Source organism: Mus caroli, unplaced genomic scaffold (genome assembly GCF_978045245.1).
Source record: "Mus caroli unplaced genomic scaffold, Mus_caroli_1 scaffold_4, whole genome shotgun sequence".
Taxonomy (NCBI): domain Eukaryota; kingdom Metazoa; phylum Chordata; class Mammalia; order Rodentia; family Muridae; genus Mus; species Mus caroli.
The window spans coordinates 138367296-138389427 of record NW_028227259.1 but is presented as its reverse complement, the minus strand read 5'-3'; the positions used below and the strand labels follow the sequence as shown (position 1 = coordinate 138389427).

The 22132-nt window shown below is 46.2% G+C and overlaps 1 protein-coding gene and 1 pseudogene across 1 annotated transcript in view; both read right to left on the bottom strand.

Annotated features, from left to right (window-relative positions):
* Nucleotides 1–2216: 2216 nt before the first annotated feature.
* Nucleotides 2217–22132, bottom strand: part of LOC110294468 (general transcription factor II-I repeat domain-containing protein 2) — a 41233-nt gene continuing 21317 nt past the window's right edge. The window contains exons 10-15 of the mRNA XM_085837236.1: nt 18711–18773; nt 16365–16442; nt 9214–9297; nt 6203–6386; nt 5685–5713; nt 2217–4229 (exon numbers count right to left, since the gene is read on the bottom strand). Coding sequence (XP_085693362.1) covers nt 2653–4229; nt 5685–5713; nt 6203–6386; nt 9214–9297; nt 16365–16442; nt 18711–18773 — 2015 coding nt within the window. The 3' untranslated portion in view covers nt 2217–2652. The remainder of the gene's footprint in view (nt 4230–5684; nt 5714–6202; nt 6387–9213; nt 9298–16364; nt 16443–18710; nt 18774–22132) is intronic.
* On the bottom strand, nt 6443–8184 carry LOC147005363 (microtubule-associated protein 1 light chain 3 beta pseudogene; annotated as a pseudogene).

The following is a 22132-nucleotide window of genomic DNA, read 5'->3' as shown; positions in this document are numbered from 1 at the left end:
CTCCCCAGCTTGCTTTGGATCATGGTGTTTTTTCTCAGCAATAGAAACCCTAACTAAATCAGAAGCCGTGGTGCAAAATGAAGCCGCACATCTTGCAAAAGACGACTCATAAAGGCATTGCAGGCCTGCCATTCCAGTTGCTCCAGAGATAAAATACTTTCAGCACGTTTCTTCTTGGGAAATAGGTTTCACTATGTATCCCAGGTTGTACCTGATCATCCTGCCTCCGGCTTCTCTTTATTTTATTTTATTTTATTTATTTATTATTTATTTATTTATTTTGGTTTTTTGAGACAGGGTTTCTCTGTATAGCCCTGGCTGTCCTGGAACTCACTTTGTAAACCAGGCTGGCCTCAAACTCAGAAATCCTCCTGCCTCTGCCTCCTGAGTGCTGGGACTAAAGGTGTGCGCCACCATGCCCGGCTCTGGCTTCTCAATGCTGGAATTACTAGTGTTCACCATTTTTAGTTTTGTTGTTTGGTTCCTAAAGTGAAGTCCTGATGACATGTCTCTTCCTTTTGGGGACAGGTGTGTGTGTGTGTGTGTGTGTGTGTGTGTGTGTGTGTGCATGCATGTGCGCGCTGATTCAGGATCCCATGTCCGGCAGGCTGGCCTCGAACTCCCTAGGTTCTGGAAGATGACTTGGAGCTCCTCACCAGCTGGTCTCAGTCCTTGCTTACTAGAATTTCAGCTGTGCACATCCCTGCTCCACGATTCTGATCTTGCTGATGTTACCTTGTATCAGCCTTAGCGTTTCCTGCCAAGTGCTGGCCAGGGGGGCTGCCCAAAGGCCTGTGTGTGCTGGGAAGCCGAGGAGGGAGCAAGGGCCACGCCCATGGCTGCCAGCTTGTCCGGCATCACTGTCTGCTGACCACCAGTCTCTGAGTGCACATACAGTGCTGGGCTTACTCCAGTGTCTCTGGGCTTGAGGATCAGAGACAGGAAATGTAGGCAGTTTACTTAGGGTAAATCTATCAGGAAGCAGGCAGAGGCCATTTGGGACTGCACCGACTCGGGCCTATGGGCACATGGTTTTTTGGACCACCTTTTCTCTTTTTTCCTTCCTTCCTCCTCCTCCTCCTCCCTCTCCTCTTTCTCCTCCAGATAGGGTTTTTCTGTGTTGCCCGGGCTGTCCTGGAATTCTCTCAGCAGACCAAGGTGGCCTTGAACTCAAAAATCTACCTGCCTTTGCCCCTGAGTGCTAGGAGTAAAGGTGTGCCTGGCTAGTTGGGCCATATTTTAAGGTGTGTAAACTGGATGCACTCCAGTTAGATAGGTTTGTCCTCTGAGTTGGATTTGTTTGGGCCATTCCCCTCCCTGTCTGCATCCTTTGACTGGAAGACATCAATGCCTGGCCTGAAGAAACAGCAACCAATTAAGAATGAGCTCCCAGTCCCATCTCTTTCCCATTTATCTGGCCACATAATTCCACAGACATCTCGTTGCCATGGTTACTGAAGAACACCCCATATCCCATCTTCTCCATGGTGGCAGTACTTGTTAGCCCCCACAGGGTCCAAAGTCACATTCCAGGGTAGAGAAGGAATCTGCAGTGGATGTCATGAAGTGTTCCTGTAATCCCAGATCAGGGAGCCGAGGCAGGAAGAGCTGGGTTTCTAGACCAGCCTCGTTTGCATAACGAGATCCTATCTTGGAGGAGGAATGAGAGGGTAAGAGGGAGAAAGGAGGGCAGAGGAGAAGAGAGGAAGGAGGGAGGAAGAGGAGGAGGGAAGAGAAAAGAGGAGGGAGAAAGAAGAGAAAGGAAAAGGAAGGAAGAGGGAGGAAAAGAGAAAGAGGGAAGAGGAAGGAGGAGGAAGGGAGGAGGAGGGAAGAGGAAGGAAGAGGAGAAGAAGGAGGAGGGAAGAGGAAGGAGGATGGGAGGAGGAAGAAGGGGGAGGGAGGAAGAGGGAAGGAGAAGAGGGAGGAAGGGAGAAAGAGGGAAGAGGAAGGAGGAGAAAAGAAAAGAGGAGGAGGGAAGAAGAAGGAGGAAGTGGCCTTTAAGCCTTAGCTTACCTGTCCGTTAGATCCTGTGTCAGTTACTCTAGATCTCCCATTTCACTCCTGACCTGTCTAGCTCCAGGCATTCTAGATCACGGGACTGTGTCTCTGGCCAATTGATTATCCTTAAACTTGGAAGCACAGGGTATAGGCTGGTAACATGCGGAGACACCTATATGTGTGCACCCCCCCCCCCTCGACAAACACACACACACATCTTTCACAGTGCGTTTATTTGAAACGGGACAGCGTGGATGAGTGGCATGGGTCAGTGAAGCCAAGAGGAGCCAGCCACTGGACCTACAACTGTTATGGGCTTTACCAAACTACAGATACAGACAGGTGTCACAGGTCATCTGAACAGCTGTGATGTGTAAATTGGGATCCCAACTCAAAGTGGGGGGAGAGGGACCGTTCTTTTCATTAAACGGAGAGGTTTAATGGTCTATTCTCGTCTCACAGGCTATTAGGTCTGGAACATTCTAGGTCTCCACATAGAGGAATGGCCGGATTTCCTTCCTTTCCTCTTCCAGCAACTTCTCTTTATTGAAATGGGGTCTTGATAGGTAGCCCTGCCGGACCTCAAACTCAAACTCAGATCCTCCTGCCTTGGCCTCCGCAGTAGTGGAATTGAAGGCTCCGCCCTCTGCTCCGTCACGTGGCCACCTGGAGCGCTGCGCCCCACTGCGCCTCTTTCTTGCTCAGCTTCAGGATGGAGAAGAGCTGCTCGCAGATGTGGGTGCTGCTGAACATGGACAGCATCCTGGCACAGTGGCTCCTGTATCTGGGGTAACTGCTCCACAGGTGCTTGTAGAAGTCCGGGATGCCCACCTTGTCGTACTTGGTCCTCAGCACCGTGTTGCACTGCAGGTCGATCACCTCCATCTGGAGCTCCTCGCGCACGCTGTCGATCGTGGTGGAGAACGGGGAGCTGAACAGGGTGAGCTCGCTCTCACAGGACTTGAAATCCGACAGGCGCCTCTGGAACTCGGCCTTCAGCTCCACGATCTTAGGGATGTAGTTGAGCCCGTCGCTCTCACTCCGGGAAACCGATTTCAGTGTGGGGAAGTGGGCCAGGTTGTTCCTGGCCAGATGCGTCTCCCAGAGGCACAGTTTTGCCAGGAAGGCCCGGATGAAGTCATACATCTGGGTCACGATCTGTGAATGGCCTTGGAGGGAGGCATCCAGTGTATTGAGGTGCGTCGTCATGTCCACTAGGAAGGCCAGGTCCAGGATCCAGTCCCGAGAACTGAGCTGGGGCACAGGTTTGCCCCGGGAAGACATGAACGAGTCTATTTCCTCCAAGGATTCGAAGAACCTCCTGAGGACCAGCCCTCGGCCCAGCCATTTGAGGGCCGTGTGGTACAGTAGGCTGCCATACTGACTGTCCAGCTCATAGAGCAGTGTCGTGAAGTCGCTGTGGTTCAGGCCACGGGAGCAGATCCAGTTGACCGAGTCTACCACCACGTCCATGACGTGGCCCATTCTTAACTTCTGGGCGCACAGCCACTCCGGGTGAATGATACAGCGCACAGATTTGAGGTCGGCTCCCTTGCAACATGAGGCCGCCCTGGCTCTGAGCTTTGTCACCAGCCCACTATTGGCATCCACCATGGCTGGCGTGCCCGTGGAGGCCACGCTCACCAGTTTGGACCAATCGATACTGAACTTCTTGAGACTCTTCTCAACGCGCAGGAATATCTCATTCCCGGATTTGGCGCCTGTCGTGGGCACAGTGTCCAAAAGTTCCTCGGACACGTCGAAGTTGTCGTCGACGCCGCGGATGAAGATGGCCAGCTGGGTGGTATCATTGATGTCCGTAATCTCATCGATGGCGATGGAGTACGCCACAAAGGAGCGGATTTTCTGTCTTAACTTCTCCCATAAGCTCCCGGCCACCTCTTCCATCGGCTGCACCGCGGAGTTTGTGGGGGGACTTGCATTCGGGAATGGTTGCTCTGGACACACGATCTCCGAGGCCCCCAGGAGATACTTCCGCAGTCCCCTTTTCAGCTCTCGAAGCTTCTCTTCCCGGGCCTGACCCAAGTACTGGTCATAGTGCCGGCTGTGGTTGGTCTGGTAGTGGCGGCGCAGGTTGTACTCCTTGGACACCGACACGCTCTGCTTGCAGATCAAACACGTGGGGATGTTCTGCACCTCCATGAAGAAATAGGCTCGCTCCCACTTTTCTTGAAACACGCGGCCCTCCTGGTCTATCTTCCGTTTCCCCACTTTATAGAGACATGGAATGGTGACTTGGCAACTCCCTAGCCCTTGCCCTGTTCTATTTAATATTGAGAGCTGGTGTCCTGATATAAACTCACTAGGGAGCCAACAGTGACCTTGGCATTTTGATCCTAACTCCACCTCATCAATGTGAGATGGTTGGCATGTGCCACCATGTCCAGCTTCTCTCTGGCCTTTAAAAAAAAAAAAAAAAAAAAAAAAGACCGGGTATTTCTACATAGCCCCGGTTGTCCTGGAACTTACTGTGTAGAGGAGGGGAGGGTGGTGGACTCAAACTCACAGATCCACATGTCTCGCCTCCTGAGTGCTGGGAGTAAAGGTATGGACTACCATGCCTGGCATGTTTACTGTTTTATTGTTTGTTTTTGAGACTGCCTTACTTTGTAGCTCAGGCTGGCTCTGAACTCCTTTCTAGTGGGCCTCTGGCCACAGTTTCCTCAGGGCTGGGATTACAGCTGTGGGCCACCTTGCCTAACTTCCAAGAGAGCTTTGAAATATTAAAAAAGGGACCAAGCAAAGGAAACACACGCCTTACCAGAGCTTTAGATCTCAAAAGCACCAGGGTAGAGTCAGCCCCCACCTAACTCGGGTGAGTAGTGTGGTTATGTGTGCACGTGTTGGTGGGGATTGAGTTTGTGTGTTCTGGCTTTTTTTGAGACAAGGCCTCACTGTGTAGACCAGGCTAGCCTACAACTCATGCAATCTCCAGGGCTGGGCTTACAGACCTGCAGCAGCATACTGGGCTCGATGTGTTGGTGTTTGAAGCCACTATACAGTTAAGTGGAACAATTCCTGACAGCACAAATATAAAAACTTATCTTAACAAGTTGAAGTGGGGCTGGAGATGTGATAGAGTGCTTGCATGCTATGCACGAAGCCCCCCTGGCTTTGATACCCAATGCCACATAAAACCCGGTATGGTGCCAGGAGCCTGTGACCTAGCACTTGGGAGGCAGAAGCAAGACAGTTTCTGTGACTTAGAAGGCAGTCTGGACCACATAATAAATTGTAGGCAAGTGTCTGGGACTGAAGGAGTGAGACACTGTCTTCAAAACACCAGACAGCTGGGTGCAGTGCTGTGTACCTGTGACCCAGCAAACAGGAAGCAGAGGCAGGTGGATCTCGGGGAGTTTCCAGGCTAGGCAGAGCTGCACCTTGAGACCAACAATAATAAAAACCAAGGAACAAAAGAGAAGTAAAATAAAAGGTAAACAGGGCTTTGGATGTAGGTCAAAGGTAGAGCATTTGCCTAGGTCTCGAGAGACCTTGGGCGTCATCCCCAGGCCCTTAACAAACCAAACCAGCACATCTGAAAGGCCACCTGCTTTACTGGCAGGCTCCAGGCTGCAGGTGGGAGCGAGCGCCCTGTGCTAAGTGCCCACCATGACACTACACAAACCACTGTGTTCTGCCATGTTCCTGCTTCTCAAAATACTCACCATGACTGAGTTCAAGTCCAGGAAGTGGTCTGCAGGGAGACACGGGAGGAACAAGGGAAGGAAGTCTGTTTTCATTCGGCCCAGCTAGCTGTGTCTCCACATTTCTGGTGGTGTCGACACAATGCTAGCTAGGCAAACTCGGAAGTGAGGCTGAGGGGGGAAACCCACAATGGTCAGCAAGATGGCTCGGTGGGTGAGGATGCTTGCTGCCAAACCCGAGACCCAAGTTCAATCTCTGGGGCCCACGTGGTAGAAGGAAAGAACTGACTTTCATAAGTGTCCTCACACATGTGCCATGACAAGCCCCTCATACATAATTATAATAAAAAATAATGAGAGGAACAGGACCAGAGGCACAGCTGCAGAAGCGGAAGAGAGTGGAATGCCTTGGAGCATCCTGACTCCGAGATGAAGGGCGGCCCCTCCCCACCCGGCTGGCCTCCTGGCTGGGCTCCAGACTTGCTCACTAGGCGGCTGCCCATCTCCAGCTTGCTCTAGGGGAGCTGGGACTCACTCACCTAATGACCGTGAACTTGATGAAGTCTGCAGCATCCAGGATCCTCCTCATGGAGCTGATCTCCAGATACCCGGGGGCTTTGAACACCACCCCGGGAGGCATGCCGTCAATCACCACACAGCCAGGGTTGAAAGTGATTTTCCTGTAGGGAACCTTCACGGGGAAGTCCACTCCGATCGCCTCCCCTGTGATGAGAGGTGCGGGGTAAACTGGATGCCTCTGTGCCTTAGTTTTCTTTTTTTTTTTTTTTTTCAGTTGTGCCTTTATTGACTTAGTGCATCAGAGTGTACAGGTGTCCTATAATGGAGGCCGCCCTCTGAGCAGCATCTTTAAAGCAGTATTACAGGAATCCTTACTGATCGCACCATAGTTATAAAAACCAGGGACATAATGACGTACACAACCTACACAAGACAGAGCAGTGAGAATTTACAGTGTAAAATAACATTGAGGGTTAGCAAAGACAGCTGCATGCAGGGAAGGTGGGTGCCTTTGGGGAGCTAGGTGGGAGGTGGCTATGCTGGCTTCAGGCCATGACAGCAGGCAGCTCTGAGATCCTCAGACCACGAGTGAGTGAGTGAGTGACCAGGGATGGCCTGGTGTCACAGCGGGCCACATGCAGGAAGCAGAGGCTAGCTTTAGCTGAAGTGGCATGCCTATCAAGAGCATGTCTCCTGTTGCTGTTGTCCTCACAGCTGACATGTATGTACTGACATGAAATGGGGAAATCCCAACAGCTGTCAGAACCGCCTTCACAAAGACAGTGACACACCAACAAAGAGCTGTGAGCCAAGTCCAGAGCATTGGACTTGCAGTCTACCACTTGACAACTACATCCTAAGGCCAGCACTGTACACCTGCTTGCTCTCCCTGAAGCAGGCATGGACTAGACAGAATTCAAACCAGGAGAGAAACATTTAGCTCTGCAGTCTCTTAAGCTGGGTCAGCAACCCCTGGACAAGCCGAGACCTGGCCTCAGCAGAGGTGCGTGTGGTAACATCTAGACAGCAGTGGGAGCACGTCCCTGCACTGCTGGGTGAAAGGGTGTGGCTGGGGTCAGGACCAGGACCCGGCTTAGAGCTATATCCTACAACACCAGACCTGTTTAGGGCAAAGCCAGAGCCCTCTGGGGGCCTCTGCTAGGCAACCTGGGCCTTTAGAGGGACTTCTCTCCTGAGTGGAAGCCCTTTTAGAGAAGGCAGCAGGTCCCAGGTAGAGACTGCCCCTGACACTGCTCTCTTCTGTTTTAAGTCCCTACTAGGGAGAAAAATGTCAAAATAACTTGATCTTTTTATTGGCAACTTATGATGCAAAAAGTATTTTATTTTTAAACTTCTAAAGTTTGAACACAAAATAGCCTAGTTTAGATGAGTTTCCAAGCTGAGTGCACTTGCATAGAGCTCAGTTTCTGGCTGATGAACAGTTCCTAATACCCTATGTGGGTGCCTACGTTCTCATCTGTGGGTGGTGAGCCATCCAGCGTCCGCTGGCAACATCCCTTTTTGCCTTGGTAAGGGCTTAACAACCATTAGGTGTTGTTGTAGTCTTACACAGCCATTGCTGTCCCGAATGTCTCCTGCGAGGCATAAACCATGTACAGGAAGCCGTCTTCATCTCTCTCACTCTCGTACACTTCGGAGATGGGCGTGGACACACTCACCATGCTGTGCCCATTCACCAGGAGGAAGAAGGCTTGGTTAGCATTGAGCTGCAAGCGCCGTCTAATTATCTTGATGAGCTCGCTCATGTTCACGTGATCAGGTACCAGGAACTTGGTCTTGTCCAGGACGGGCAGCTGCTTCTCCCCCTTGTATCGCTCTATAATCACTGGGATCTTGGTGGGGTGCTGCTCCCGGATGAGCCGGACATCTTCCACTCTTTGTTCAAAGCTCCGGCGCTGCTTGAAGGTCTTCTTGGACGGCATGGCGCACGGGGGTCCCGAGTCAGACGATCTGACTCCGGCGACGATCACTTCCCTTGTGTGTGTCCTGTGCCTTAGTTTTCAAAGCTTTAGGGTTTTTGTTTGTTTGTCTGTTGTTGTTGTTGTTGTTTTTGAGTCAGAGTCTATGGACTTGAATTCTTAAATGCTTGGCTCACAAGCCAGGCTTCCTGGGCTCTGTCTTTAGTGTCAAGAGCTAGACCTGGAGGTGCACATCTGTACTTGAGTAGCCAAGAGGTAAGATTACTGGAATCTAAGTGTTTGACGTCAGTTGGGCCAAGACATTGCTGTCTCCAAACCCAACAATGACTGTGCTGAACCTGGTGGCACAGGCCTAGGATCCCAGCTATTCAGGGGGCTAAAATCAGGAGGATCAAAAGTTCAAGAACTGCCTACTCCCTGGAGACTTTTTTATTTATTTATTTATTTATTTATTTATTTATTTATTTATTTATTTAATGTAAGTACACTGTTGCTGTCTTCAGACACTCCAGAAGAAGGAGTCAGATCTCGTTACAGATGGTTGTGAGCCACCATGTGGTTGCTGGGATTTGAACTCCAGACCTTCGGAAGAGCAGTCGGGTGCCCTTACCCACTGAGCCATCTCACCAGCCCCCTGGAGACTTTTGAACTACCCCAAAACAGCACAGGGCAGTAATTCCGGCACTTTTCAAGAATATCTTGATTGAATTCAAGACTGGCCTATGTCATACAGTCACAGCCTATCTCAAAAATAAATAAGTAACTAGAAAAGAAATTTCGGCCAGTGATTATAGCAGGATTAGAGTACTTTCAATGTTCAGTACTCCATAAAGGGGTGGGGTGGGTAAAGTCTATAAATGTTGGAGGTGTGGAACTGGAGAGATGGCTCAGCAGTTAAGATCACTTGTTGCTCTTCCAAAGGACTGCGTTTGTTACTAGCACCCATGTTGGGCAGATCACAGGTGCCTGTAACTCCAGCATTAAGAGCTCTGACACCTTCTTCTGGTCTCCAAGGACAGTGTCTTCGTGTATGCATGCCCCCCCAACACACATTTAAGTGTAATGGATGTGTGCCAACAACAGAAACTTACCAAACTTGCGGCTGAAGAGGTCGTTTACTTGTTCTCGCAGTTGCTTAATTTTTTCAAGGCCTGAGAGCCTCTCCTTCTCATTATCTACAAATAATAGGAAGACACAAACCAGGCTCATTCATATACTTCTTTTCTCTTCAAGACCGATATTAGCAGAAATGCCTGTTTAACTGTCTTATCGGTTAGCTACCTGAGCACAGTAAGTAAGCATTTGGGAAATACACAAAACGGAAGCTGTTACAGATGATAATTTTGACAATTTTGAAACATACCCCATAATACTTTAAATTTTTTTTTTAAAAAATGTATTTATTTGAGTACACTGTAGCTGTCTTCAGACACACCAGAAGAGGGTATCAGATTTCATTACAGATGGTTGTGAGCCACCATGTAGTTGCTGGGAATTGATCTCAGGACCTCTGGAAGAGCAGTCAGTGCTCTCAACTGCTGAGCCATCTCTCCAGCCCTACTTTAATTTGTTTTTTTTTTTTTTTATTTGTATTTATGTGTGTGCCACACGCATGCAAGCACCCATGGAGATTAGACAAAGATGTGGGGTCCCCTGGAGTTTCAGGTGGTTATGAGCGGGGGTGAGATGGGAACAGAACCTGGGTCCCTCTGCAAGAACAGTAATCCCTCTGAGCCCTGATCTGTCTCCAGCCACTGCTCATGCTGTCCTTGAGGAACATGTTCAGTGCTGAGCAGGACAAGGGTGGTATCTCCATCGCTGCCTTCAATACTGGAATGCAAACCTCAGCCCATCCCACAGGACAAGAAGTGAAGAAAAACGAGGGTAGGGCTCGGAGGGGATATCTTTCTTTCTTTCTTTTTTTTTTTTAAGATTTATTTATTTATTATATGTAAGTACTCTGTAGTTGTCCTCAGATACTCCAGAAGAGGGCATCAGATTTCGTTACGGGTGGTTGTGAGCCACCATGTGGTTGCTGGGATTTGAACTCGAGACCTTCGGAAGAGCAGTCGGCGCTCTTAACCACTAAGCCATCTCACCAGCCCGATATCTTTCAATACTTTAAAATTATTATTTTTTTAATTAAAATTTTGTTTTGTTTTGTTCCTTGCTTTTTTTGTTTGGTTGGGGTTTTTTTTTGTTTGTTTGTTTGTTTTCGAGACAGGGTTTCTCTGTATAGCCCTGGCTGTCCTGGAACTCACTCTGTAGACCAGGCTGGCCTCGAACTCAGAAATTTGCCTGCCTCTGCCTCCCGAGTGCTGGGACTAAAGGCATGCGCCACCACACCCGGTGGTTTCTTGCTTTTTCAAGACAAGGTTTCTCTGTGCAGCCCTGGCTGTGCTGGAACTTGATCTGTAGACCAGGGTGAGATCTGCCTGCCTCTGCCTCCTGAGTGCTGGGGTTTAATGCATGCACCACCATCCAGCTCTAATTAAAAACATTCTTTTAAAAGCTTGGTGTGGTGGGGACCTGAAGAATGGCAGAGGGATGTTAAGAGAAACGACTGCTGTGTGGAGCTCCACAAGAAAGGAAAGAATCTTCGTATCGGAGGAGCATCGGAGCAACGGACAGGTACACATGCTAGCGCTAGCCTAAAAAAATTCAGTTTTGTAGAGTGTTGCTGGGGATGCGGTAGGATACGAACAAGTTTGAAGCAGTGCTGACCCAACACTGTTTCTGCTTGGGGTCAGCAGTTTTGTTAATCGGAACTAGATACGGAGACAGGCGGTGTGCCGCAGTTTTTTAGAAAACTGCTTAGGTGGAAGAAAGAAGGGTTCAAAATCATGGATCAGGCGATTGTGTTTAGTTTTCAGGAGTTGCTTAAAGATAAAGGAAATTCATACCGGAGAAGGTATGGGCTAAGCTGAGACAGCGTTAAGCCCGAGCGCTGGTTCACTTAGGTTCAGCAGTGAAGCTTAAGAGGAGCTAGGCACAGGCGGTAGGCCGTGGCTAGAAAAAAGCTACATTGTTAGGTGTGAGAAAGGAAAGGGTTTATTAAAAGGAAATTAATACAGGCGGATTGCCGCAGTTATGAAAACTGCATCATGAGGGAGGAAATTGTCCCAAATAGCAGGAGTACTCTGCCCCATTTTGTGTCTTGTTTATGTCTGGTGCACCAATCTGTTCTCGTGTTCAATTCATGTATGTTCGTGTCCAGTCTGTATGAATGAATGTTCTATGTTTTATGTTGGATAATAAAAATGGTATAAAAAACTTTATCTGCAAGGCCGAGAGCTGCCACGTGTTTCAGCCAAAAACCAGACACGTGGCAGGAGGGCCCCTGATGGAAAAAATGTTCGTTTTAAGAAAAAGCAGCGAGTACACAGCCTCTTAGTTTCGAATCTGATAAATGGTTCATGATTAATGTGTTTGACAATGGTAAAGTGCTTTTTTATTCTATGATTGTAGCTACAAAGATTAATATTCTCTGATTGGTCTAAAATTAACTGCTTCATTTGGTTCTTTATTAAAAATGTGCTCTGCATGTTTTCGCATTCAGCTCATAAGTTGTTGGTTAAAATTAATAATTGTTACATGGCTACAGATGGTTAATGTTAAATTTGATAACTCAAGTTTAGAGTCCTTCCGACACGTGGCCTAAGGCAGCCCTAGAGGCTGAGTCTCTTAAGATATTTCTAGTTTAGATAATGATTAATGTGGTTCCTATCCTAAATAGTAAAATTTAAGATAAGATATAAAGCAATGCCTCTTTATTAAAGCGTTAAAGCTTGCTTTAATAGGTATTCATAGGTATTAATTGATATCCAAACTTCGTAATATAATAGTAATGCTTCTAATATTGATTTTAACAGTGATAAATTGTTTTAAACATAGGTTTTGCTTTCCCAAAGTTGTAGGTATTATCCTAACCTTGCACAAAAACTTAAAAATTATGGTTAAAACTGCCATTGTTCCATTGACTGCAGCTTGCAGTTTGATTGCAAATTTAAGATTAATGCTCAGATTAAAAAGTATTTTACCTTTGAGTCAATACAGGGCTCTGGGCAGTCCCAGAGCGGCTTGTGGCCTTTTCTTTTGTTTTGCAAACAATGCCTAAAAAAGTTTTTCCCTGTGTTCAAGAAAATTTCTTTTTAACAGTGTTACAGATCTATTCAGATGTTTAAAATAATGCTTAAATTCAAAGATTTTTGCTTCTAGTAAACTGGTAATCACTAGAAAATTTTGCCTCTACGTATGGCTAATATAGCTTTACATTATGTAAGAAAAATGTTTATTGTTTCTGCTTCTTTACAAGAAGCCAAAAGTTTTAATCTTTCAGTATATATTGTTTCCTAAGTGAAAAATATTTTATTAACTAATGCTTCTCAAGGGAAGTTTACCTTAAATCCTTGCTCTCACCCAAAAGATTCAGAGATAGTATCCTTTTGTTATTTGGTGTTTTGATTTGCTGCAAAAGGTTTTACAAAAAATAAAGAAAGCTTTTATAATTGTTGTTAATTGGTAATTGAAAATTAGTTGTGCCCAAGACAATTCTTTGGCCAGAAAAAACATTATTGTAAAGTCATTTTTCTCATCCTCCCAGCCGATCGTTGGCCACGTGGGCCCAACTAGCTGCTGTGGGGCGGAGTCTTAAGACACACAGTTGCCCCTATTCCAGCACAAATAACCTGGTTGTGTGCTGTAGATGGTGTTTTAAAATGCTGAACAATCAAACCTTAATTTATATATTAATAGTCAATGCTATATCTCTGAGCTCATAATTACTTAAAATTGTTCGTCCCTCAGATACTATTAATTCTCAAATTTACAATTGCTTATACATATTTCTAGTTAATAGATAAATAAATTATGCACGTGTGACTCTTAATAACTTTTCTAGCCCTCTAGTTACAACCGTTCCTTAAGAAAAATAATTGAAAGTGCAATTAGTCACTGCCCCTTTACAGCCAAATATTTAAAATGTTTTGTCCAAAAAGTTATTAATTCAAAAGGTTAGATATTGTAAAATTTTAAACTTTAACCTCTTAAAAGATAAAAGAGAGAAATTGTATCCCCATATATACTATTTAGTGCATTTCCATGCACACTATTTAAAACATACCTTTATTTTCAAAATTTGAGATTAAAATGTCAAATTTAATAAATGCTTTTTAGTATCTTAAAAGGGTCTACTTATTGGCTTATAGATTGATCCTAAAACAGCTACCTTATTAGAAAAGGGAAAGACAGGTTCTCTCCACAGAACGCTGCAGAAGCATATTGGTAATTCGTGTGCTGAGCTGACAGGTAAGTTAACTCAGTGTCCTGATTAAAAGGACTAAAAGATTAAATTCATGTTTTAGATCCATCCTTGCTTGTCATTTTTCCAGTTTAGACTAGCTTCTAGCCTTTTAACTTTATGGCAATAGTACATCAGAGACTGTATATTCAGACTTAGTAAAATTAGTCATTTAATAAAGTCATAATGATTTTTCACTCTTCTTCAGTGTGACCAGCCATTCTAACTCAATCTTAGACTGGTCTAATATTCAGTTCAATTATTAGAGATTCCTATATTCTAAATTACCTAGCAAAGTTAATTCAGAGCATATCCCCCAAGGTCACCAAAGGCTCATCTTGCCTTTACCTTATTTGTCCTAAACTTTTTGCAAACTGACATTAAAGGTCAGTCTGCAGCGGAACGCCACTGGCACCCAGTTACTTCTAATTCTTATGCATTGGTAAAATGGAAGGACGCCCTGACTAATAAATGGAAGGGTCCAGATCCAGTTCTAATCTGGGGAAGAGGCTTGGTTTGTGTTTTTTCACGAGATGAAGATGAAGCACGGTGGCTACCAGAGAGATTAATTCGTCAGGTAAACACAGATTCTGTCTCTCCTCGTAAGTATCATTCTAAAGACTAAAATTCCTCTTGAGCTGGGAGTGGAAGCTCTCAAAAAACACTGTTTCCTCTGAGCCAATTCCCCTACAAGAGGCCGGAGATTAACTTTAGCTTTACAATTTGCATCTAAATAAAGTACTTTGACTTCTCCAAACAGAAAATTTACATTACTACACTCTAATTGTTTAGTATTCTTCCTTCTCTCAAGCAGGTCAATCTACATTCTCCGGTTCTCCGCCCCGCCCCTAAGAGCAAACAGGTGGTTCTGCTAATCTCCCTTCCAGGGACATCCCAGCATGTGGCTTTTCAGTCTAAGATAAGATTTAGATTTACCAGGAGAGCTAGGGAAGTAGAAATTTCATATATATTTACAAAGATTAGTTCTTATTTTGATAGATATAGGCTTAGTCCCTTAGCTAGCCTCTGGCTTTTCACCCTTGCTGTTACTGCAAGGTGTCCTTAGTTCCTCAGGCTACTGGGAATAACAGGGATGAAGAGGAAAGACTTTCAGCTCCTATTTTAACCAAAATTAATGGTGTTAATACTGACATAATTCTTGTCTAGGCCTTGCTAAATCTGAGGTTGACAAGTCTCACATAGAGACCTCGCAATAACTCAGAATTGCGATACTGATTCATAATCATATGAATACGGTATGGGTACCGCTTGGCGCAGGAGATTACTGCGGAGGGAAGGTCCAGTTTGACCGTTTCTGAGTTCCCTGTGCGACACACCTGATTTGAAAGAGGTTGGTATCTGACTCCAGCTAAACACTAAAAATACTTAAGGCTCTGCCTCCCCTCCCCAAAAGATACCAAGAGCCACAGATGTGAGTTGTTACAATGCTCACGGGAGGAATCAGGCCAATGTCCACCCAAGTCAAGGTTAAAGGCCCACTCATCTACGGATGAGAAAATCATTTGATCACCTCTGTTAAGCATTGCCTATTTAAACTTAATTAATAGGGGGGAGAGAGATTGGAGACCTTGCTGTTGTAAGGGCAAGCCCTTCACTGCCTCCCACCCAAATAATAAAAAAGCCAATTGGCCTTGTACTAGGAGCCAGCCAGTCTTAATCTCTTCTCACTGTTCCCCTGCCTGTCACCCAAAATTGTGGATAATTATCAGTTCAGTGTTATTCTAAAATTGTTTAGCTAAACTCAGCCAGGGTTCCAACGCCCTACTTAAAAGGCAAACAGGTAGCTACCTATTCAGCACTAATTAGCATTATAAAGTCAGAGCCTACAGCCCAGTGCTGGTATTTCAGTCAGTGCTTTTAAGACAGTCTCAGCCAGATACAGTTTACCATTAGAATAGTTAGGGAATCCCACGGAAATAGGTTTTTTCTTTAGCCCTAGGAACTCAGGCAGAACTATTGAACATAGATAATTTTTCTGCCACAGGCCACCCCCTTTTTTATTTTTGTTTTGTTATCTAATGGGGGGAAATGTGGCCTCCCTTCCCCCCAGCCTGGAACCTGCCTGCTCAAGGGTGGAGCTACCGGCTCATTCGTCCTGCCACGCCCACTGCTGGAACCTGCCCTCTGCTGCCTGGAGGCACACACGTGTTCGTCCTGCTACTGGACCCTGAGTTACTTGGCGGGAAATTGGGTTCCCTCCCCCTTCCTTTATAAACTGAGTGTCTGGAAATATTAAATTGAGTCTTGATCCGAATGTTGTCTTGACTCCATTGTTTCTTCCGCCCCGTCTAGATTCCTCTCTTTGCAGGGAACTGCCATTCTCAGTTGAACCGTTCGTGTTGTGGACCGCGGGCGGGCCGCAACAGTGGTCCATACCTCTCAGCACTCAGGAGGCAGAAGCAGGCAGATCTCTGTATTAGAGGCCAGCCTGTCTACGCAGTGAGTTCCAGGCCAGCCAGGGATACAGAGTGGGACCCTGTCTTAAAACTTAAATAAGTAATCTTTAAAAAGAGTGGCTCAGGGGGCAGCTGAAGAGCTGGCTCAGTAGCTAAGAGCACCTGCTGCTCTCCTTCTCCAGCGCATGCATCTTACCCTTCCAGTCTGAACTTGATGGGCACTAGGCACTGCATAGTGCACACACATACACACAGACAAAACTCATACCCACGAAACAAAGTAAATCAAGACAAATTAAAAATAAATACAGCTGGGTGGTGGTGCATGTCTCGAATCCCAGCACTCGGGAGGCAGAGGCAGGCCAATCTCTGAGTTCAAGGGATCTTGTGCCCTCTTCTGGGTACCACACTCACAGCACTCACATGGCAGACGCTTGGACACACATACACACCTAAATAAGGGGAAACAAACTTTACAAAAAAGAAAAATGTGATTCAAATGATGACATTAAGTGGATGTCCCCACCTGCGACTGTCACCTGTACGATCCTAAGGTCTTCAACACCTGCTGCAGAGTTTACAAGGTTGGATGGATTTGCATTTCCTTGAGAGCAAACAAAAAGAGTTAGAGTGACCAGAAAATCTGCAAGTCTCTAAAACATACCCAAGTGTTACATAAGGAGAAGTGCAGCCTGGATACTGCCTCCCTATCCCCACCCCTGTGTGCGGTGCTGAAAGATGGTTGACCTTCAAGGTCAATCTGGCTGGACATGTCTGTGAGGGTGCTTCCAGAGTGTACGCTGAGGAGAGAAGTCATCCTGATGTTGGGGCTCCACCCCATGTTCTGGGGGCCCAGACTGAACAAAAAGAGGAAAGAAAGTTGAGCACCAGCATCAATCTGTCTGCTTCCTGACTGTGGATACAATGTGATCAGCTGCCTCCCGCTCTGGCTACTGTCTCCTCTCCTCCTTTAAGTTGCTGATGTTCTTAGAAAAAAATATCTTTTCATTTATGTGTATGAGTGTGTGTCTATGTTGGGATGCAAGCATGTGAGCACACAGAGGCCAGAAGAAGCTGGAGTTAGAGGCAGTTGGGAGCCACACGACATGGGAGCTGGGAACTAAATTTGGGTCCTCCAGAAGATCAACAATTGTTCTCAATGGCTAAGCCATCTCTTCAGTCTCTTTGGTTTGTGTGTGGGTTTTTTTTTTTTGTTGTTGTTGTTGTTTTTTTTGTTTTTTTTTGTTTTGTTTTTTTTTTTTCAAGATATGGTTTCTCTGTGAAGTCCTGGCTGTCCTATGACCAGGCTGGCCTTGAACTCAGACATCTTCCTGCCTCTGACTCCTAAGTGCTGGGGGTACAGGTATGTGCCACCACCGCCCCACAGTCTCATTAATTCAGTACTTTGTTGCAACATTGTGACAGTTGTTAATGTGCCAGATGGATGGCATCCACTGACCCTGTACTCTGCGCTTGAACAGGATGATCATCAAGGAGAGGGAGGCCTGAGATTCTTTACAGCCAGCTGAAGAGCTTTAGTGAACTGAAAAGCACTGCTTCGGAGGAAGTACACGTGACTACAGAAAATGAGACAGTGCACTGGACATCACTCAACTTGGCTCTTGACTCGCCTTCCTTGGCGAGCTGGGATAGACAGGTCAGGAGTTAATCTCTCTTCCTGTCTTCTCGGCTGACTTGGAGGGGTGTTTACTTTCACTGCACGCTGAGCTTTTGGCTCATAGGGTGTACTTGCTTAGTTCTTAGAGGTGCCCCGTGAAGCCTGCTTTCTAACCCCCACTGCCAAAGGCTTCCTATGACCGGGAGAACCCCGCCTCTAGCTTGCAATGAGGGTTGCTCTAGCTTGTGCTCTAGCTTGGCAATGAGAATTGGTTTGGAGATAGCCCCAGACAAGCCACTTGTGCAAGGTCCTCCGCCGTATCGTACGTACAAGACCTTCTGAGTGAGTGTTAGGCTAGCCCATTTCTGCTTAATAAAGAACATGGTGACATCTTCAAAAATAATTGATTGTTGCGGCTCACCCAATAAGGAGACAGCTGCCATCATTAAACCTTTTACTCTCGTTGCAAAGGTAAACTATCAGGACCCAGGGCTCCAAGTGGTCTTGCTGGCTTTTCATAAATAGAGGATGTGGACACCATACTGTGTCCCCCACCAACCAAACCCTGAAGCATTAATTCTAACTGTGGTTAAAGAGAGGGCTAATTTTATTTCTATTTGAGGGCCAGTGAGGTGGCTCGGTGGTAAAAGGTACGTTTTCTGCAAAGCTGGTGGCCTGAGTTCGGTCCCCAGGACCCATATCAAGATGGAAGGAAGGAGAGAAGTGACCCCACAAAGACGTCCTCTGACTCCTCCATGCATGGAGACATGGTCATCTGTCTTAGTTACTCTTGTGTTGCTATGATAAGAAACCATTGCCAAGGCACCTTATAGAAGGCAGAGTTTACTAGGCTTATGGTTCCAGAGGGTTAGAGTCCATGACCCTTGTGGCAGAAGGCAAGCGGGCACAGTGCTAAAGCAGTAACTAAGAGCTCACATCTTGATCCATGAGCACAAGGCAGAGAGAGCTAACTGGAAATGGTGGGGCCTTTTGAAACCTCCAGGCTCACCCCCAGTGACACAGCTCCATCACCAAGGCCACACCTCCTAATCCTTCCCAAACAGTTCCATCAACTGGGGACCAAGCATTCACACACAGGAGCCTATGGCTCATTCTCATCCAACACCTGCATGAATGTGAGCATACACACACTGGTTCCAATCACCACCGTGCAATAATCGTTTCAGAAGTAGTGAGGGCTGCATGGAAAGCCACCCTGACCATGTGACAATAACAAGCGTTTTGGTGACTCACCTTCCATTTTTACCTCAGTCTCGGGGTCCTCATTGGTCTCTAAAGAGACCATCGGAGTCGACTCTTAAAAAGAAAACATCTAAAATGACATTCATGATTAAGCAATCTCAGGTTCCCACAGTTTACTGTCCCCAGCTCCACCCCTACCCAAATTTATCCTCATGCTGGAGTTTTTGTTTTGTTTGGAGGTAAGGGCTCACTTGGTAGCCCAGGATGGCCTTGTTTTAGAATTTTCCAGAAGGTTTATTTTATTCTATGTATAGGAGTGTTTGCTCACATCCGCAGAGATCACGAAAAGATGTTAGATCTCCTAGAACTGGAGTTACAATTGTAAGCTGCTATGTGGGTGCTGGGAACTGAACTCAGGACCTCTGGAAGATCATCAGCTAGTGATCATAACCACTGAGCCATCTCTCCAGCCCCGTCTGTACATACTAAACACACAGTGAGTTTACTTTTGTAAGAGATAATCATCAGGCACTAACATATGATGTCAGCCTGGGGGGGCTTGGCTTGGTTTGTAGAGCACCTGCTTAGCATGTACAAACACTGTATCCCAACCTTATCGGTACATAGAGATTAGAAGACGGAGGTCGTCCTGTTGTCTACACAAGGAAGTCTGTGGCCAGTCAGACCTTGACTCCACAGAAGTAAACATCATAATTTCACATGGGCTTCTCCTCTAAGGGATGAGGAGGAGATAGAAACTTCTACATATGACCAAGCAATCTAGATCTGTTCACAGTCGTGGACACCGAGTCCTCTACTTGGGCAGTGTTGTTTCAAGTGGTGATGGTGCTTCCTAACTTTGTAATCGACTACTATGGGGTGGGGAGGGGCTGCTGGAGAGGTGACTCACTTGTTTTGGTTTTTCAAGACAGGGGTTTCTCCGTGTAGCCTGGCTATCCTGGAATGCCTTCTCTAGACCAGGTTGATCTTGAACTCATGTAGATCTGCCTACCCATGCCTCCTGAGGGTTGGGATTAAAGGCACAGGCCACCACCTGCCTGGCTGAGAGGATTCAGTTGTTAAGAACACTTGGGGGCTGGGGGGTGGGGGTGGGGATGAGTGGACTGGAGAGATGGCTCAGCAGCTTAGAGCACTGGCTGCTAGCTCTTCCAGAGGTCCAGAGTTCAATTCCCACATAAAGGGATCTGATGCCTTCTGGCATGGAGGTGTATATGCAGATAGAGCACTCATATACATCAAATAAATAAATAAATAAATAAATAAATAAATAAATAAATAAATAAATAAATAAATAAGCAAGCAAGCAAGCAAGCAAGCAAGCAGGACGCTTTTTTGTTTTTGGATAAGAGCAGAGCTCATTTCCTCACACCCGTCCTGAGAGGCTCACAACTGGCAGTGATTCCAACTCCAGGGGATCTGATAGTTTTCCTACCCTATGTTTGTACCCGAACTCAGGTGCACAGATATGCACACACACAGTTAAAAAGTGAAATGAATTTTAAAAAATGAACTACTAGGATTAAAAAAGAGAGATGTAGGATATGGTAGCCCACAGTTCCAATCCCTGCTCTAAGGAAGCTGGGGCAGAGGGTTTCAACTTTGATGCCAGCCTGAACTATGTTCAAAGCCTGTCTTCTAAAAAGAGAGGGCTGGGTGTGATTGTGTAGCCTTTAATCCCAGCACTTGGGAGGAAGAGGCAGGCAGACCTGTGGAGTTTGATGCCAGCCTGGTCTAAAGAGTGAGTTCCAGGCTGGCAAGGGCTACAGAGTGAGATCCTGTCTTAACAAAACAAAACAAAACAATAAAACAACCAAACAAATAAACAACAACAAAAATAAATAAATAAAAGGGAAGAAAGGCCAGATGTATACTGCCACACCCTCCTCCCTCATGTGGAGGCAGAGAGGAGGCTGCAAGTTTGAGGTCAGCAGCTACACGGTGAGCTCCAACCTGGGCTACATAGACCCTGTCTAAAATAAAATAAAATAAAATAAAATAAAATAAAATAAAATAAAATAAAATAAAATAAAATAAAAGAGTTACAGAAGCCTGGGTGACCCCAAATCAGTTGCACCACTACAAGGTCCTTTTTGTTTTCTATCTTTAAAAAAACTGTTTTAAGCAGGGCTGTGGTGGGGCATGCCTTTAATCCCAGTATTCAGGAGGCAGATGCAGGCAGATCTCGGTAAGTACAAGGTCAGCCTGGTCTACAGAGTGAGTTCTAGGGCAGCCAGGGCTACTCAGAGTAACCCTGTCTCAAAAAAAAAAAAAACCAAAAAACAAAAAACAAAAAACAAAAAACAAAAAAACCAACAAAAAAGCAAAAAGAAAAAATTCATGTATCTATTATGTGCATGCACACGTGTGGGGGTGCCTGCCATAGTGCATATATGGAGGTAAGAGGTTGAGTTGTAGACGTTGGTTCTTTCCTAAGAATATGTGGGTGCTGAGAATGTTTAGGGGCAGGTATTCTACCCACTGATCCTCCTGGAAGTGGTCTATTGCTGTTGTTGTTATGGAAAAAAACATATCTTGGAATTATCTTAATCTACAAATCGAAAGCATTTTAGGCAGGGGAGAGGAAAGAGCACAAGGCTTACTGGCAGGTCCCCTCCATGATGCCAGGCTTCACTGTTCCGCAGTGCCAGGACAGCGGGTGATGTGCTCAGCCCCCCACAACAGTGTTAGCTACTGGGAATCAGATTGGTTTCATAAGGGAGGCAGTGGATCCTGTTACAGCAATCCTAGTGCTGTGGCCATAGCAATCAGCTAGATTTATTTATTTGTTTTTTAAAAATGTATGTACTGGCTAGTTTTATATCAACCTGATGAAAGCAAGAGTCATCAAAGAGGAAGCAGTCCTCAGTTTAAGAAATGCCTCCATGAGATCCAACTGTAAGGCATTTTCTCAGTTAGTGATCAGTAGGCGAGGGCCCAGCCCATGGTGGGTGGTGCCATCTGTGGCCTGGTGGCCCTGGGTTCTATAAGGAAGCTGGCTGGGCAAAGCATGAGGAGCAAGCCAGGAAGCAGCACCCTCCATGGCCTCTGCATCAGCTCCTGCCTCTAGGCTCCTGCCCTACTTGAGTTCCTGTCCTGATTTCCTTCAGCGATGATCAGCAATGTGGAAATGAAAGCCAAATGAACCCTTTCCTCCCCAACCTGCTTTCTGGTCGTGGTGTTTTGACACAGCAACAGAAACCCTAAGACAATGGACATGGGAGTTTCATCTGCAGGTGTAGCCACACACTAGAAGAGGGAATCAGATCCCATAGGACTGCAGTTATAGATGGTTGTGAGCTGCTATGTCAGTGCTGGGCATCGAACCCAGGACCTTTGGAAGAGTAGACAGTGCTCTTAACCACTGAGCCATCTTTCCAGCCCTGGAAGTCTTTTCGATGAGGTTTGATGCATCTTTAATCAGCCGACTTTGGTCCTTTACAGACTGCTGACTT